Source organism: Bidens hawaiensis, unplaced genomic scaffold (genome assembly GCF_021521415.1).
Source record: "Bidens hawaiensis isolate Kalapana, Puna unplaced genomic scaffold, B.hawaiensis_p1.1 tig00064024_1, whole genome shotgun sequence".
NCBI classification, from domain to species: domain Eukaryota; kingdom Viridiplantae; phylum Streptophyta; class Magnoliopsida; order Asterales; family Asteraceae; genus Bidens; species Bidens hawaiensis.
The window spans coordinates 69,128-84,450 of record NW_027501459.1 but is presented as its reverse complement, the minus strand read 5'-3'; the positions used below and the strand labels follow the sequence as shown (position 1 = coordinate 84,450).

Here is a 15,323-nt window from a genome sequence, read left to right as displayed (position 1 = left end):
TCTCCTGTAGAAATTTCGACCAACAATTAACAAGTTATGAAAATAAGGAATATAGGGTTTTGGCTGATTATAGGAATACACATTACCTGTAACTGGAACGATGGGGATGGGGACTCCTTCTGGGTAGTGTAAGGATGTTTAGATAGGTAGAAGGTAGAGGTTTTAGTTGGTTTGACAAGTTATCGCGGACGGGCAAAGCTATATCATATAAAAAGACATTAATTCACTAAATATCTGTCAAGAAACACCCGTAAAACAAAATAGCTGTTATATAGCATCATATGCTCGTTTTTCATGTTAGTTACCCAATAATCAAGTAATACCGTTATACTAATTCACCAAACATTTTCGAGCAATGACATTTGTAATAAAAATTTTTGAGTCTGCCACTGCTAAAATATTTATTGTTCAGATATTAGATGCTAAAATATTTGTTGTTCAGATATTAGATTCCAACTGAAAGCGACAACGAACAGATGCCTTGTCATCATTATCAGATTCATCATATTGAGAGTGACGACTTGTATATACAAGTGTAAAAGAAAAGCGGAACCTCCTCGTCAATTTTAAACCCGTGCTTATTATTTTCAGTGTTTGCAACAATCTCGCTTCTTGAGTTTTGAATCAAAACATCCGAGACGGCTGGTGGAAAAATAAAAATCATGTTAACAAATTAATAAAAAGATATAATAAAATGTAATCAAAGTAATAAAGACAAAGATCTTACGAGGTTTTAAATAACGAGAATTGTATCGTGGGATGTTTGGCCTCCATGTTAGTTTAGCTAGAGCAAGCTTGTCTGAATATTCTTGAGATATACAAAGTTTCTGTTGAATTAAAAAAATATAGAGAATATTAGTATCATTTAATTGACTACTTTTACTAATTAACTTTTTACTAAAATAACATTTTTTATAAAGAAAAAAGGGGCATGTTAATTAGTTTCTTGGCAATATAAGTGAAGTGAAATGCTATGTGTTTAATTTTTTATAGTCCAAAAACCTTTTTATTAAAATCAGTGTTAAAATATTATTAAATTTGCTATGGTTACTATGTAACAATTTAATTGAGGACTTTGGTGTCGCTAAGTCTCGATTAATCCATTTGACGGCACCGTATTATCCTTGGCATTTGGGTTTTCTTTAGTTACGGTACCGTAACAAACATAACAGAAACCGACCGAAACACCAATTTTGTGCTCACAAGCCGACAACACTCGGGTTTTACCACCGCCCGAATAAACGTCGAATATTTTGGTTCTAGTTCCGGTACAATAAGGCACATAACCGACACCTACTGAATTCTCGTTGACTTGCATACTCAATGCTTGGGTTTTACCACCGCTCGGGTTTTACCTATCCCCTCGGCGCAACCGCTCCGGGCAAAAACGCTAGTTTCTAATAAAACTAGATTTAGGCACCCTGCGTTGCGACATGAGCGTAAAACCATGAAAAGGTAACTTTAAAACATTTTGTCAAACACATGTGCTGAAGGGACATGTTTCATCAAACACATGTGTTGAAGGCGACATTGGACCCACACTTTGCGGTGGGACTTATAAAACAAATAAAAAGTACACGTAAAAACGTTCAACCACGCATGCGAGTTGCAGTATGTTAACGTGCAAAATATTAGACCGGGACGTAAAACATAGAAAATAATAATTAGGTCGACTTATGGTCTGCACATTGCTACAGAGCCGTTAATCGGGGGAAATAAACGTAAAAACGTTGAACTACACACACGCAGCGTGTTAACTAGTAAAATTTAGACTGAAACGTTAGACGAAAAATTTTGTAAAAATGTGAAAAGTACTTTAATATTTTAATAATAACAAAATGGTTAAAAACTTTAATATTTTATAACAATTGTTGACTTAAAAAAAGTCAAAATAACAACACACCTGTTTTAAAAGATTAATTCTGACTTCAGATTGAGAGATTGTGTCTAATTCTGCTTCAGAAATATGGTGGTCAAGATTGGCTGAAACACTTCCAAGATGATCCACAACTGCAACCACTGCCCTACACACATACTCCTTGGTGCTCTCCACAACTCTGCATGTAAACTTTTGTTAATATTATTATTTGTGCTTTGTATGTTGTACATCATGAAGTAAATGTTGTACCAAAGGGTAGTATGGTCTTTTTTCTATTAAAAAAAGATATAAAGGAAACAAATAACGTTTCTTGTTTTTCTAAAAAAAATAAGACTGGACTGGTTATTAAATCGACCGTCTTATCTTCCACTGGTTGGACTGACGTCATAAATAATAGAGTGAACTGTGGTTTTCTTTCATGTGGTTTGTCCAAATCTGCCGTTATTAGTCCAATAGTTTCAAATTTGCGATTTTCGTCCCTGTAGTTTCATTTCACTTGCAATTAAACCCAGATTCATTAACCCCATTAGTTTGGTTGTTAAATCCATCAGCGTGCCCCTCACGTGCAGGACAGTTTTGTCCTTTTTTGTTCCCAAATGCACCCCAGCCCCTCACATGAGGGGGCTTACGAATTAAGATTGGGGTTTATTTGGGGAGAAAAAGGACAAAACTGCCCCTCACGTGAGGAGCACGCTGATGCGTTTAACAACCAAACTTAACGGGGTTAATGAATCTGGGTTTAATTGTAAGCGAAATGAAACCACATGAACGAAAATCGCAAATTTAAAACTACTGACTGAAACCACATATTTTGACAAACCACGGTTTACTCTAAATAATATATACTTTATATAAATTAATATGAAACTACATCTTTTAATGTGTATTTGCAATTTCAACATAATATGTTCGTAGACTAATATAAGAAAAATATATACGAAGACTAATAAAAGAAAAATATACCGTCTTTTCAACGAAAAGAAAAATAAATTTACTCCGACCATCTAGTTCACCGGTTACACGTAACCGACTGGTTCAAATGGAGGCAGTTCAAACAAACTCAACTGACTTGTAATATTGTTTTTAAAAGTACCTAGCCTACTTCTTAATATTAATATTTTTCAAATATTAAATTTTTTTGAAAGTACATTCAAGAATATAAATAGATACGACGATAATGACGGCTTATATGTGACATAGATAGTATCGTATAAATATATCAAAAACTTGTTATAAATAAAAAAATAAATAAGTAAAGACTTACAAATGCTTATTATTAGAATTTAAAAAACTGGATTCACAGTATCCTGCTGCTGCATGAAGCTGTGAACATAAATCCTTCAATTCCTGCAATCAAACACTCAATAAAAAGATTGTTTTTTATGGGTCGGTTTGTATTGATGTATCGTCTTTTTGAAGCAGACGTGAAACGCGCTTGCCTCTCTATCCTTATGGGGAGCAGCCTCTCTATCCTTATGGGGTAGAGGTAAGACTGTCTACATCTTACCCTCCTCAGACCCTACCATAGCTTTGCTATTGGTGGGATATACTGAGTACGATGATGATGATGATGATGACGTGAAACGCGCTTGCCGGAACACCCTCTAGGTTCATGAAACATATTGAAAACATCATCATCATCATCATCGTCATCATCATCATCGTACTTGGTAAATATCACCAATAGCAAAGCTATGATAGGGTCTGGGGAGGGTAAGATGTAGACAGTCTGACCTCTACCCCATAGGAATAGATAGGTTGCTTCCGGTGAGACCCCCGGCTTGATAGTAGTTTTGCATCAAGCCTTGGACATAAGACACATAACACTTAGCCATCAGGACACCGCCGATTGGTGCATGTACCCTTGTCTTTCGGCTATCAACGCCACCACATGGCTGATTAACTTTCCACCACTTTTAACGTTATTTTCACGAGATTAGTAAAATAACGTCAAAATATTGAAAACATAATATATTAATAAAAGGTGAAATGAAGAAGGCTTACTTGAAGAGATTTGCTGAATTTTGAGTGGTTTTGTGGTTCAATCTCTTGTTGTTCAGTTTGAGATGAATGTGAATCATCTTCCATTGTTGTCTTGCTTGTAGTTTTCAGTTTTCACAACTGTCTTAATGTCTTCTACACATGTCTTTGCCTCTTTATATAATATGTATGTATATGGGTTCAAATGAAAATAATCAAAATATAATATTTGATTCACTAGTAACTATAATATGGGGCTGTTCATTAGTTCGGATTAGGGCCGTTCAAAAAGCCCGCGGCTCGATTAAAGCTCGAATAAAATTAGCTGAAAAAAATTTGATTTGAAATATACTGAGTTGAGTTGTCTCATTTTTGTAACCGAGCCAAATTGAACCCAGCTCGGCTTGGGTCATGGCTCGATCTTAGGCTCGTTTAACTTCAAAATCCAGCTCGAGCCTAGTTGGGTTCAACTTGTGAACAACCTAGTTGGCAGGCTTTTGCAGTGTATACGGGTCGTATGGCCCCTATATAAGCCGTATAGGTTTTGTGTCTCGTACAACCCTATATGACTAGTATAGGTAGTTTTTCTTAATAGAAACACGTAATTTAAAAGTATCTATTTTTCTCTATACTAATTAAACAACCTACGAACAACAAGAGCGGATCTGGGTACCGACGTTTCGAGAGACATGTATCAAAATAAAGTCGGCACCTCGAAAAGCTCATGTTGTGCATACGTTGTTTACATATGTAACAAATATTACTTTTTACATTATGTGTTTTTATCTTAATACCATGTCATCTATTATTTCCTATATTTTTTAATTTTTTATTAAGTAAAACAAATTAAAAAAAATATGCAAATACGAGTCATATATTAGCTATACGAACCTAAAAGCTCATGTTGTGCATACGTTGTTTACATATGTAACAAATATGTACTTTTTACATTATGTGTTTTTATCTTAATACCATGTCATCTATTATTTCCTATATTTTTTAATTTTTATTAAGTAAAACAAATTAAAAAAATATGCAAATACGAGTCATATATTAGCTGTACGAACTTAAAAGCATGTACGACTCGTATGGAGGCTATATAAGACAATGAAACAAAACGTAACATTTGAAGACACAAACTAACATAATTTCGAACCTATTCGACTCGTATAACCAAGCCTTTTAATAGTAGTTTTAAAAGCAAACCATTTCATTCTCAAGAGACCAAATAAGGGTGTATTGTTGGCACACAATAATTAACATCCAACAACAAGACAATATTTTGGCCAGTACACTCTCGTGACACTTTTCTGCCTTTGAACTTTTTTTTTCTTTTTCAATAAAAGTATAAATTTTATAAATATATTTACAATAATTTGTAGAAGATAATATTCATTGATTTAAAGAATATAACTCATATGAGTTGTTTTTTATAGAGAATGCTTTTATTTTATTTTTAATAAATGTATTAAATAAGTGAAAGTAAAATTATAAGTACAAGAATTTAAAGCACTTAAAAATGAATTTAAAGCTCTTAAAAATGAATTATAGATGAAAAAGGCTAGTAATATTATTATCATGTGATTGGATCACAGGAGTATAGGTCCCACAAATCACATGTAATTCTACTATTTAGTATATATCTCTTTTAAAAAACATTTCTTTTCTTTTTTTTAAAAAATAAAGTGGAATATATTAATAAGTTAATGAGGTGATTAGAGACAGGTATTTTGGTATGTCATTGTGATCAATTTTAAAAATTCACAAGTTTGGAACAGTACTTGAAACTGTTTAAAAGTTATGAGTTATCTCAATATACTTGATTGTTAAGTATTTCAAATCGGTTTTTGTGTTTACGTTATCGGGTTCTAGGTAATGAGCATTTAAATGGGTAATTTTTAAACACATAGAATTATAAACAGGTAAAACCTTCGAATTTGATGGATATTAAGTAATGTGTACTTGACATGTATGGGACTATGAGACTCTGAGTCTGTTATTACAAATAACTCGTCTCCTAGTGACCCATTAACATTCTTAACATATTTATTGCCGGTGTATGAATATTGTTGGTGCATGCCGGTAAATGTATATATATGTGAGGATAAACTCAAATTTAAATATTTAACATGATGATAATTTTTTTACAAAAAAATAATAATAAAATAAAAACACCAGACAAAAATGTTTTTCTTGGCATTTAAGTTTATTTTAATAAAATGGTAAATACAACTATGTAAGCCTATAGGCCAAGGTTGAGTGAATATGAAATTATGAATGTTGGCCACATGGGGACTCTCTAAGTACTTAAGACTCCATTGATTTTTTTATAATATGTTAATCTATATGCCCACCAACACTTATTTAATGGTCAAAAAGAGCTTAGTTAATTTTTACTTTAGTTGAAAAAAAGAATTTACAACATCATAATCTGGACCAGTAAAACTTAGCATTGTTTGTTTTCGATTCAATTACCAACTAATGGATTAAACATATATGAACCAATGATACCTGTATCTTCCTTTTGTTAGTTGGAAGTCGGTATGTAGTTAAGATTGGATCAACCAGTTGAACCGGTAAACTATTGGGATTATTGGTTTAGTAGCATGGTCGGATTAATAAACATCGAAAATATCCAAATCAGCAATCAGCGTATCTTTTTATCTAATTATAACTATTAGCTAAATATCCAAATTTTAATTATGTAATTATAGTCATGAAATTAACACGGTATGATGAATAAAATAATGTTATGTTGAACAAACATAATTTTCGCTATTACATACACAAAATCCCTTTTTTAAGAAAATGATATAATACTAATATGGGCTAAAATCCATCTATTTTGTTAACGAAATACGTCCATCAAATATTAGTAGCCCATAGTTTAATAACGGTCCAAAAGGCCGAGTGTTAATCAACACATATGTGGTACCGTGGTAGGACTAGGAGTAGACTAGCAAGAGCCTCCAAACCGCTCCCCACTCGTTCGGAAATTACTTACTCGTTTTCTCGCTCGATTTAAACATGTCACTCTGCTTGTTTCGGTTTGTAAATGAGCCAAACAACGAGCAAAGATATGCTCGGTTCGGTTCGATTTGGCTTGATTATTTTTTAATTTATTTTATATATAATTATATATGAACAAAGGGACTAATTATTTTAAAAACAAGTAGTTTTCTAGAAAAACTAGGAATTAATTATAGCCATTGGATCATGTTAATCAATACTTGAGATTTAAAATTACCAAAACCGACATAATTTCATAGAATTACTCTTTCACCATTATAACCGACATAGTTTCTTAGAATTATTCTTTCACCATGGGTTGTAATGCCACATGTAAAAATCTATTGGTTCTTACCATTCATAGAAAACTCCTTATTTTTATTTGAGTCATTTTCTAGCAAAAACAAATCTCCCAGTGTAGTAGACGGTAGGTCGCGAGATTGCTTTTGTTTGAGCAAGTTGTTTCCATACATATATTCCCAACGCAAGTATTTTTTATATATTTTGTTCTTTTCTTAGAGTTTGTCGGTTCAAGAAATAAACTATACAAGTTCGCTTAACACGTGAGCGGACTAGGAGCCAACTTGCTTGTCCAATGTGCCACATCATTTTTTGTTACCAAAATTAGTTAACGTGCACTTGTTTAAGTAGCGAACTACGTATTTGCATCCACTTGTCAAACACACACCTACTAGTGATACAAAAAAAAAAGGCTGAGTTGTATTTATAATATTAAAAGTAACGTACCAAATAATCATTATAAAAATTGAAGGTAATTTTATAACCAACTTCAAACTCCTAAAAGCGAACACCAAAGCTTTTGCGTACTTCCGCTAACAACAAACCCCAAATTGTCCAATTGTAAGACCATCTCCAACAGTTTTTTGTTCAAACCAGCCATATCACTGTCACATCAACTTTCTTAAAAATCACATTTTTTACTTCAACAATACACCTTCTCAAACCATCTTTAAATTTCCACATCATCATTTACTTTTACATTTATTTCAAATAAAAATTTCATATACTATAAATAATTTAATTATTATAATTCTTTTTGCTAAAACTTCTTGTAACATTTTTTTTTCTATGACTCTTTATAATGTCTAGGACTTTTTGTAACGTTTTTTTTTCTAGCACTTGTTGTCATGTTTTTTATTCGAATTAAACGTTGTAAAATAGATAATAAAATTGTTAAAAAAACTAGTTGTTTTAAAAAACTATCAGTTAAATAATTTAACCGTTAAACTAGTTGTTACGTAAAAAATACACAAAACAAAACAATACATCATTTTTGAAATATATATAAAAAATATGTATGTATGTATAAAATTTTAATATATTTTATAAATATAAATATGAGTATATACTAGCAAAAGTGCCCGCGCGTTGCTCCGGGTTCACACAAGTTATCTTCTCATTTTGGTTTGTAGTGTTTGGTGTTTTGTGTAATGGGTTAACAGTGCGAGCGAGCTGCCACGTGTGCATATGGTTTGGTGGATTTTTTTGGACGGGTTGCGCACTAAACTATTAACATATCCATATACATTGGATACATCGTGTTTGTGAAATATTTGTTAATAAAATAGGTTTGTATCGGTTTGGTGAATTTCAATCAATATAAATGATTGAATGTGTGTTAATTGGTAAGTAGTTAGAGTTGAAATTTAATCATCAGATAAAGAAATGCTCAAATTAAGACCACTAAGTTGTCAGTCAACGAATTGCAAAAAGGGTAAAGTGGTGGACATACCTGATTTTATTGTGCACATGCATACCGGCGTATGCATATATATTGGATCAATGGTGTTATAAATTACCTGGTAGTTAAGTTCTAGAAACAAAAACTTTTATTAAGACAATGCGTTCAATATAGTGATTTTGTAACTGTGTACTGACCACTGGGTATACACCAAGAATGATCTTAAGTTGTCAACAATCAAATAATAGCTAATATATTATGACAATAAGAGACCACCAGCATGGTCGGTTGACAACAGGAAATTCAACATAAATTTTGACCTAAAAATTCAAAATTAACCAAAAATCAGTTTTGACCATAAAAAGTCAAAGTTGATACTAAAATTACCATATTTAAAGAGACACCTTTTGACCCACCGATCCAAGCCTACTCTTTTAAGGTGACTCGTTTCGACCCGAATAAAACCGACACTTTTTCATCATGACTCGTCACAAAGCAAAAAATGACATCAAAAATTTTTAGTTTAACATATACATACCCATATTGTACTTTCAAAAATTATATATTGGTGATAAACATATAAAGAAAATGAGTGCTTAAAGAAACAACCTAAGTGATAATATTTGTGTGATGATGAATGAGAGCATGAAAAATATTAAATTGAAAATTGTATATTGACTTTTAAAAGTCTTTTAAAAGTCAAACTGCACAATGTTAAACATATAAGCCGTAATGTAAAGTATCAAGCAAAATACGGCACAATTGAAACTTAGATACTAACAAACTGAGCATCATACTCATCTCACCAGCTTTTCTTCCCTGATTCAATCTAACTCTATGATTGTTCCATAAAAACAATTTTAAGTCTTTTTAACTTTTTTTAACATCTTCTCTGATTCAATCTAGCATCAACAATATAGTTATACATATTTTTTTAACGGTCTAGCACGAAAGTCATATACGTTTATAGAACCATGTGAAATCACATCTGAGTCAATTAAAGTCAAACTTACCCTAATTCTCACAAATGGCCTATAAAATTTCTTTTTCCAGTCTTTTTAAAATGACAATAATACATTTTTCTTCAAAAACAGTCAGCTCTCTGTACTTTTCAGAAACAATATCATACTCCTGATTATGATCACTTGAAGTATGGGATTCCATCATAAAGAATTCACATACCCCCGATTATGGTTGTCCAAATTCCAAAATACCCGGACCCGATTAACCCGACTCAAACCCAAATAAGCTAATTAGGGTCGGGTTAAATATGATAAAAAATTATAATCGGGTCATTCAGGTTATCCCGATTAACCCATATTATTATTAAGGTTGGGACACGGGTTCGGGTTTGATAAAAATCACTATACTAGTTTGTAAACGAGCCAAGACCGAGGCTTGCTCCAAGATTGGGTTGTAAACAAGCCAAGACCGAAGCCTGCTCGAAATTAGATTGTTCGCAAATGAGCCGAGCGGGGCCTGCTTGGTTTGTAAGCCAGCCAAACTGGATCGATTTGTAAACAAGCCAAGATCAAGGCTCGCTCAAAATCGGCATCTCTTAAATGAGCCAAGCTAAGTGTGCTTGGTTTTTAAGAAAGCCAAGCTGGGTCGGTTTGTAAACGACCCAATACTGACCTAAGGTAAGCTTAGCTTGTTGGCTCTCACCTACTGGTATCGTTTAGTTGGCTCGTTGGATTGATTGGCGGCTCGTTTAAAACTAAAGCCCAATATATAAAAATTAGAACTTGTATAGTTTAACCATGATTTTTTGAAATAGTAGCATACACTATAATATTAAATAGATAGAACCTCCAACAGGAAGATGGAGGTGTTCAACAATACACAAGTCAAAACACAAGATGACAGTAGCCCCTACAGAAAATTTAAACCGACACACAAAATGAAGGCGACTTAACCCAGTCAAGCCAAACAATATCGTTGTGATTAGATTTGTACTTTAACCATCTAGAAAGGTTTGTCATGATCTCGTACTGCACAGAGAGAGTTCCGCTCTTGAATCTCTTCGCATTCATCCTTTTCCAAACATGCCACATTGAAGAGCAAAATAATGAAACCAATATACGCCTACCCAATTTTTCATCCGGCTCATTCTCCACCTCCAAAAAAAATGCTCAAATGAATCCAGACCCATTAACCAGATTAATAGTTAACTTAAGTAGCCCAACTAAAATATTCTTTAGCTTATGTATATATTCAAACTATATTTTGGAAACATATGTTAGCTTCTGTATATATTATATATTTGTTAGCTTTTGTATATGTTCAAGATTAATTATACTTATGTATTCTACCCTTGTCTTGTATAATTTGAAACATTAGTTGCTCACATTTTCTGATGTTTCTCCAATCTATTTATGTTGTTCTTTGAGTAAAAGATAAGGAGGAATATTATCGATGGACATGTGTTTTCATATATGGGGAAACTACTGCAAGAATTTTAGTAAAATAAAAACATTTTTTGGGTTTAGTTAAATTTATTGGCAAATTTTTTATAGTTTCTTTTAAGGATAATTGTTTTGTGATATGATTACAAGAATTATAGTCTTTGTAGCCCATTATTTAAAAAAAATGAAAAATTAAGCAAAACATTGTAGGTTTGTTACAACCCAACTAAACTGAAACCCGATTAACCCGAACCCGAACCATAATATGGTCGGATTGCGCGTTAGTATTTTATTTAAAAAACCCGTATAACCCACCCGATTAACCCAAAACCCGATCGGGTTGACCTGATCAACCACCCTACCCCCAATGCAATTTAGAAGGTTTGGAAGTGCAGTTAGATCCCCACATAACACCTTATGATCTTTCCAAATTTAATAACCGTATTTCTTCATAAAAAAGTCAATTTTAATTGTAATGTAGCTCATCATCCTACTTATTAGCTATAGTAAAATGGCGGCAAAGAAAAATCCAAGAAAGAGACAATGATAATGGACTAACAATGTAATCAAATTTCTGATATTGTCTCTGGTTGGTCCATAGGAACTAACAAGGTCATTTAAGTGTTTTGATGACGTGCACTAACAAGGTCATTTAAGTGTTGTGAAAAAACAACAAATCTTAAATATATAGAAAAGAAACATCCCTACATATTCTCAAGCTATCATATTGTTTTAATATGTAAATGGAGTCTTCTCAAGTATTTGACCTTAATTCACGGGTATGCGTCTCATCAAACCCAGATAGCCCTTAAACGGGTTATAACATCTCATTAAATTAAAAATTAATCTATCACATATGCGCACTACATAAACACACATACATATAACAAATAATATGCCGTGCTTCTTATATAGATGTTGTAGGGAAAATAATAGTCGAGTAATTTACAAAACATCAATGCAAGTTTGAATTGTTTCTACAAGATGTCATGTAAGTTTTTACATATACACCAAAAAATAACATCATATAGTGACATAGTGTCATTACTAAACCTTCGTTGTTTTGACAAAAAAATAAAACAATGCATGTGTACGTCGATCACATAATACATATGGTTTTGTATGCCAACAAACATCTTAATTGGGTAAACACATTTTCGGCAATGCTACACAAAAACGAGTAATTTACGCATCTCACATGAAGTTGGTTCAACTTAAACAAAATAAGCTTACATTACCTATGCATATCTACATCTTACATGTTTACATGAGCTATTGCGATGCTTGTTGTTGTCACTACAATTCAGCTTTATTGCTTTTCATGTTGTTGGTACGAGCTAACCATAACACCTCCGCTCGAGTGTATTTCACAATGCAAAAGAGTTCTTTATAATAACATGTTATTATTACTCGTACTATACATATATATATTTTTTTAGCAGTTATGCATGATTCACGTCATATTAGTATTACATCTTTCGCTATTTTTAGATTTTTTGTTTCTTTTCTTATACACAATCGTGTACATATATAATGAAACCGCCAACTTCATACTGACTAAATCATATACAGTTGGCGTGCATGCATATTGAGAGAAGTGGCCAGGTTTCTTTAAGATGACGAATGCGACGTTGATTTGAGGCACGAATTTAGACTTTGTTTGTCTAAAAATTTGTGAACTTTGATTATATGCATTGTTAGTATTATGCATATTTACTTTACTTGCTCAATGGATTACCAACTCAATTTAATTCAATTCATTACTTACTTATTTACTTACTTGTATATCATCAAGCTATTATTAATAGATTGGGGCTTTTTACACACATCTTAACTCACATAATAATAATAATAATAATAATAATAATAATAATAATAATAATGTTCCTTCATATGCATTACAATTTTAATAATAATAATCTCACAACAACATCTAGATTGTATTGCATATAACATTTGGGCATCTTATTATTACAACTTCAAATGGCAAAGGCACATGCAGTAGCTGTTTAATTCCTTTTGATTTCCAATTTTCACGTAGCTTCTTTCTAAACTCACATCTAAATGTTGCCTTAATTATTTACACTTTTGTCATAAGTCATGCATGGACAACTGACTATGGTTGTTCAGATATAGAAGAAGATTTTCGGTGGTTAATCAAGTGAGCAATATAAACCATATTTATGATTAATATATATTTAATACAACTTAAAATTTTGGAGCTTTTTAATTGTTATTGTTTAATCAGGTACTCACCACTGTATAATGTTAGGAGACCATGGGAGCAATCTAATGATCGCTCTCGTCAATATCTCCCACCTTATTGTTGACAGCCGATCACGATGACAGGGTTGTGCCCTTGCACACCTTGAAATTATTGGCGGTACGTATTTCATTTTCGTGTCTATATGGTTGTTGGGATAATATAAAGGTAACCAACTTTGTTTAAAGAAAAAAAGAAAAAAAACCAAGCTACTATATATAAGCTAACAAAGTTAATAGAAATATAATGAAACATGGGAGTTAAAAATGCGGATAATCACTATAAAAATAGTAATAGTAATAACATATTTAAATCATAGCTTTTTGTTCCGCAAGGCTATAATAATAATAATAATAATAATAATAATAATAATAATAATAATAATAAAAATAATGACCCGTTGAATGAATTCATGAAAGGTCTTTTCATTTTCAAAATAGGTGAGAAATTCGTCACCGTTATTAGTGTCTTAAATTCAACTTTCCCTGTGTTACTTTTACTAATTATGAAAGTGTAGTCAACAGTAGCCAAGTGTTGATTGATAAACCCTCTTTTTAGAAATATATAGCAACATTTTGGTTGGTATTCATAGTCCTAAAGGCTATGTTATCAAATCCTTAATTTTTACTTTCCAAAATATTTTTATTAAACTTTCACAAACATAACAGTTATTTTCAAACTTACGTGAGAACGGAATTTACAGCCATAGAGCGCTTCGAATGGAGCCATTTTGATGCTCGAATGATAACTATTACTGTATGAAAACTCAACCAAAGGAAGATGAGTATCCCAATTACCACCAAAATCAAGCACACAGGTTCTTAGCATGTCCCCAAGGGTTTGAATGGTTCTTTCAGACTGGCCATTCGTTTGAGGATGATAAGCGGTGCTAAGATCTAGACGGGTTCCCAAAGCGGTTTGAAGCGAATTCCAAAAGTGAGACACGAAACGACCATCACGGTTAGATATAATACTCAAAGGTATACCATGGCGACAAACAATCTTGTTGATATAGATTTTAGCGAGCTGCTCGATCGAATGCTTTTCCCGAATGGGAATGAAATGAGCTGACTTGGTTAATCGATCGACGATTACCCAAATGCTATCATGTTGCCTCTTGGTGGTTGGAAGTTTTGTGACGAAGTCCATCGTAATGTTCTCCCACTTCCAGACCGGAATAAAAGGTTGCACGAGCAAACCAGCAGGTTTTTGATGCTTGGGTTTTACCTTAGCACATGTTAAACATTTTCCGACATAGATAGCGATATCTTTCTTCATGCCGGGCCACCACAAAGTAGTTCGAAGGTCGAAATACGTTTTATCTGCACCGGGGTGGATAGAATATCGTGACTTGTGAGCTTCGTCCATTATAAACGTGCGAAGATTGTCACGATCTGGGACCCAAAGGCGATTGAGAAAGTAGAGCGAAGCATCACACTTGGTTTTGAGTTGGAGTTCAGCACCACACGACATCTCTTTGTACAAATTGCCTTCAGTCATGGATATGTGTTGGGCCTCAATGATACGTAGCTAAAGATCGGTTTGGATAACAACGCTTAGAAGAAGAATGCTTTTGACATAAACAAACCAACCATGTAGAATGTGTAATGTGTTAACATTACACATTACACATTGCATGTCTGATTATCGGTGGCGGGGTTTTGCATATGTCGCCGGTGTGGGAGACTTTTCCATCAAATCTTCTTTTGCATGTATGATTGGAGGTTGATGTTTACTGTTTTTGAACTGTGATGGTTTTACACCTGAGTTTTAACCTTTGTTTATTAGAGAGAAACAGAGTAAATGCATCTTTGTCTGTTTTGAGTTTTACAAAGACTGATGTTTCCTGAGCCTCCATTCAACTCTTTACAACTTCTAATGCTGTACTTTTAGAATCTTATGTTGTATTAGGCTCTGTCAGTTGATATCATCGTAGCCATCTTCAACCACGACCGTCATCACAACACCGTTCTCGCATTACCTTATTCGCATCGCCCGCATTACCTTTTTTATGGTTTCGATATGGAAACCCTAGGTGGCGTGCTGACGGCAGGGGTCCGGTGGTGATGTTTAGACCTATTGTTT

General features: G+C 33.1%; 1 protein-coding gene across 1 annotated transcript; it reads right to left on the bottom strand.

Annotated features, from left to right (window-relative positions):
- Positions 1–502: 502 nt before the first annotated feature.
- On the bottom strand, positions 503–4,024 carry LOC143604143 (putative protein ABIL5). Its single transcript, XM_077080713.1, has 5 exons — positions 3,884–4,024; positions 3,144–3,226; positions 1,904–2,057; positions 728–827; positions 503–642 (listed from the first exon to the last, which is right to left on the bottom strand). Exons 1-5 carry the CDS (start codon positions 3,965–3,967, stop codon positions 503–505), a joined length of 561 nt encoding a protein of 186 aa, XP_076936828.1. The 5' UTR covers positions 3,968–4,024.
- Positions 4,025–15,323: the final 11,299 nt, after the last annotated feature.

What these genes read in the sequence shown, in the direction of transcription:
- LOC143604143 (XM_077080713.1), bottom strand. Translation starts at nt 3,967, where the DNA reads ATGGAAGATGATTCACATTCATCTCAAACTGAACAACAAGAGATTGAA. An exon ending in AATTCTAATAATAAGCATTT is followed by an intron (nt 2,058 to 3,143) that starts GTAAGTCTTTAC and finishes GTTTACATGCAG; the next exon opens with AGTTGTGGAGAGCACCAAGG. An exon ending in GAATTAATCTTTTAAAACAG is followed by an intron (nt 828 to 1,903) that starts GTGTGTTGTTAT and finishes TTAATTCAACAG; the next exon opens with AAACTTTGTATATCTCAAGA.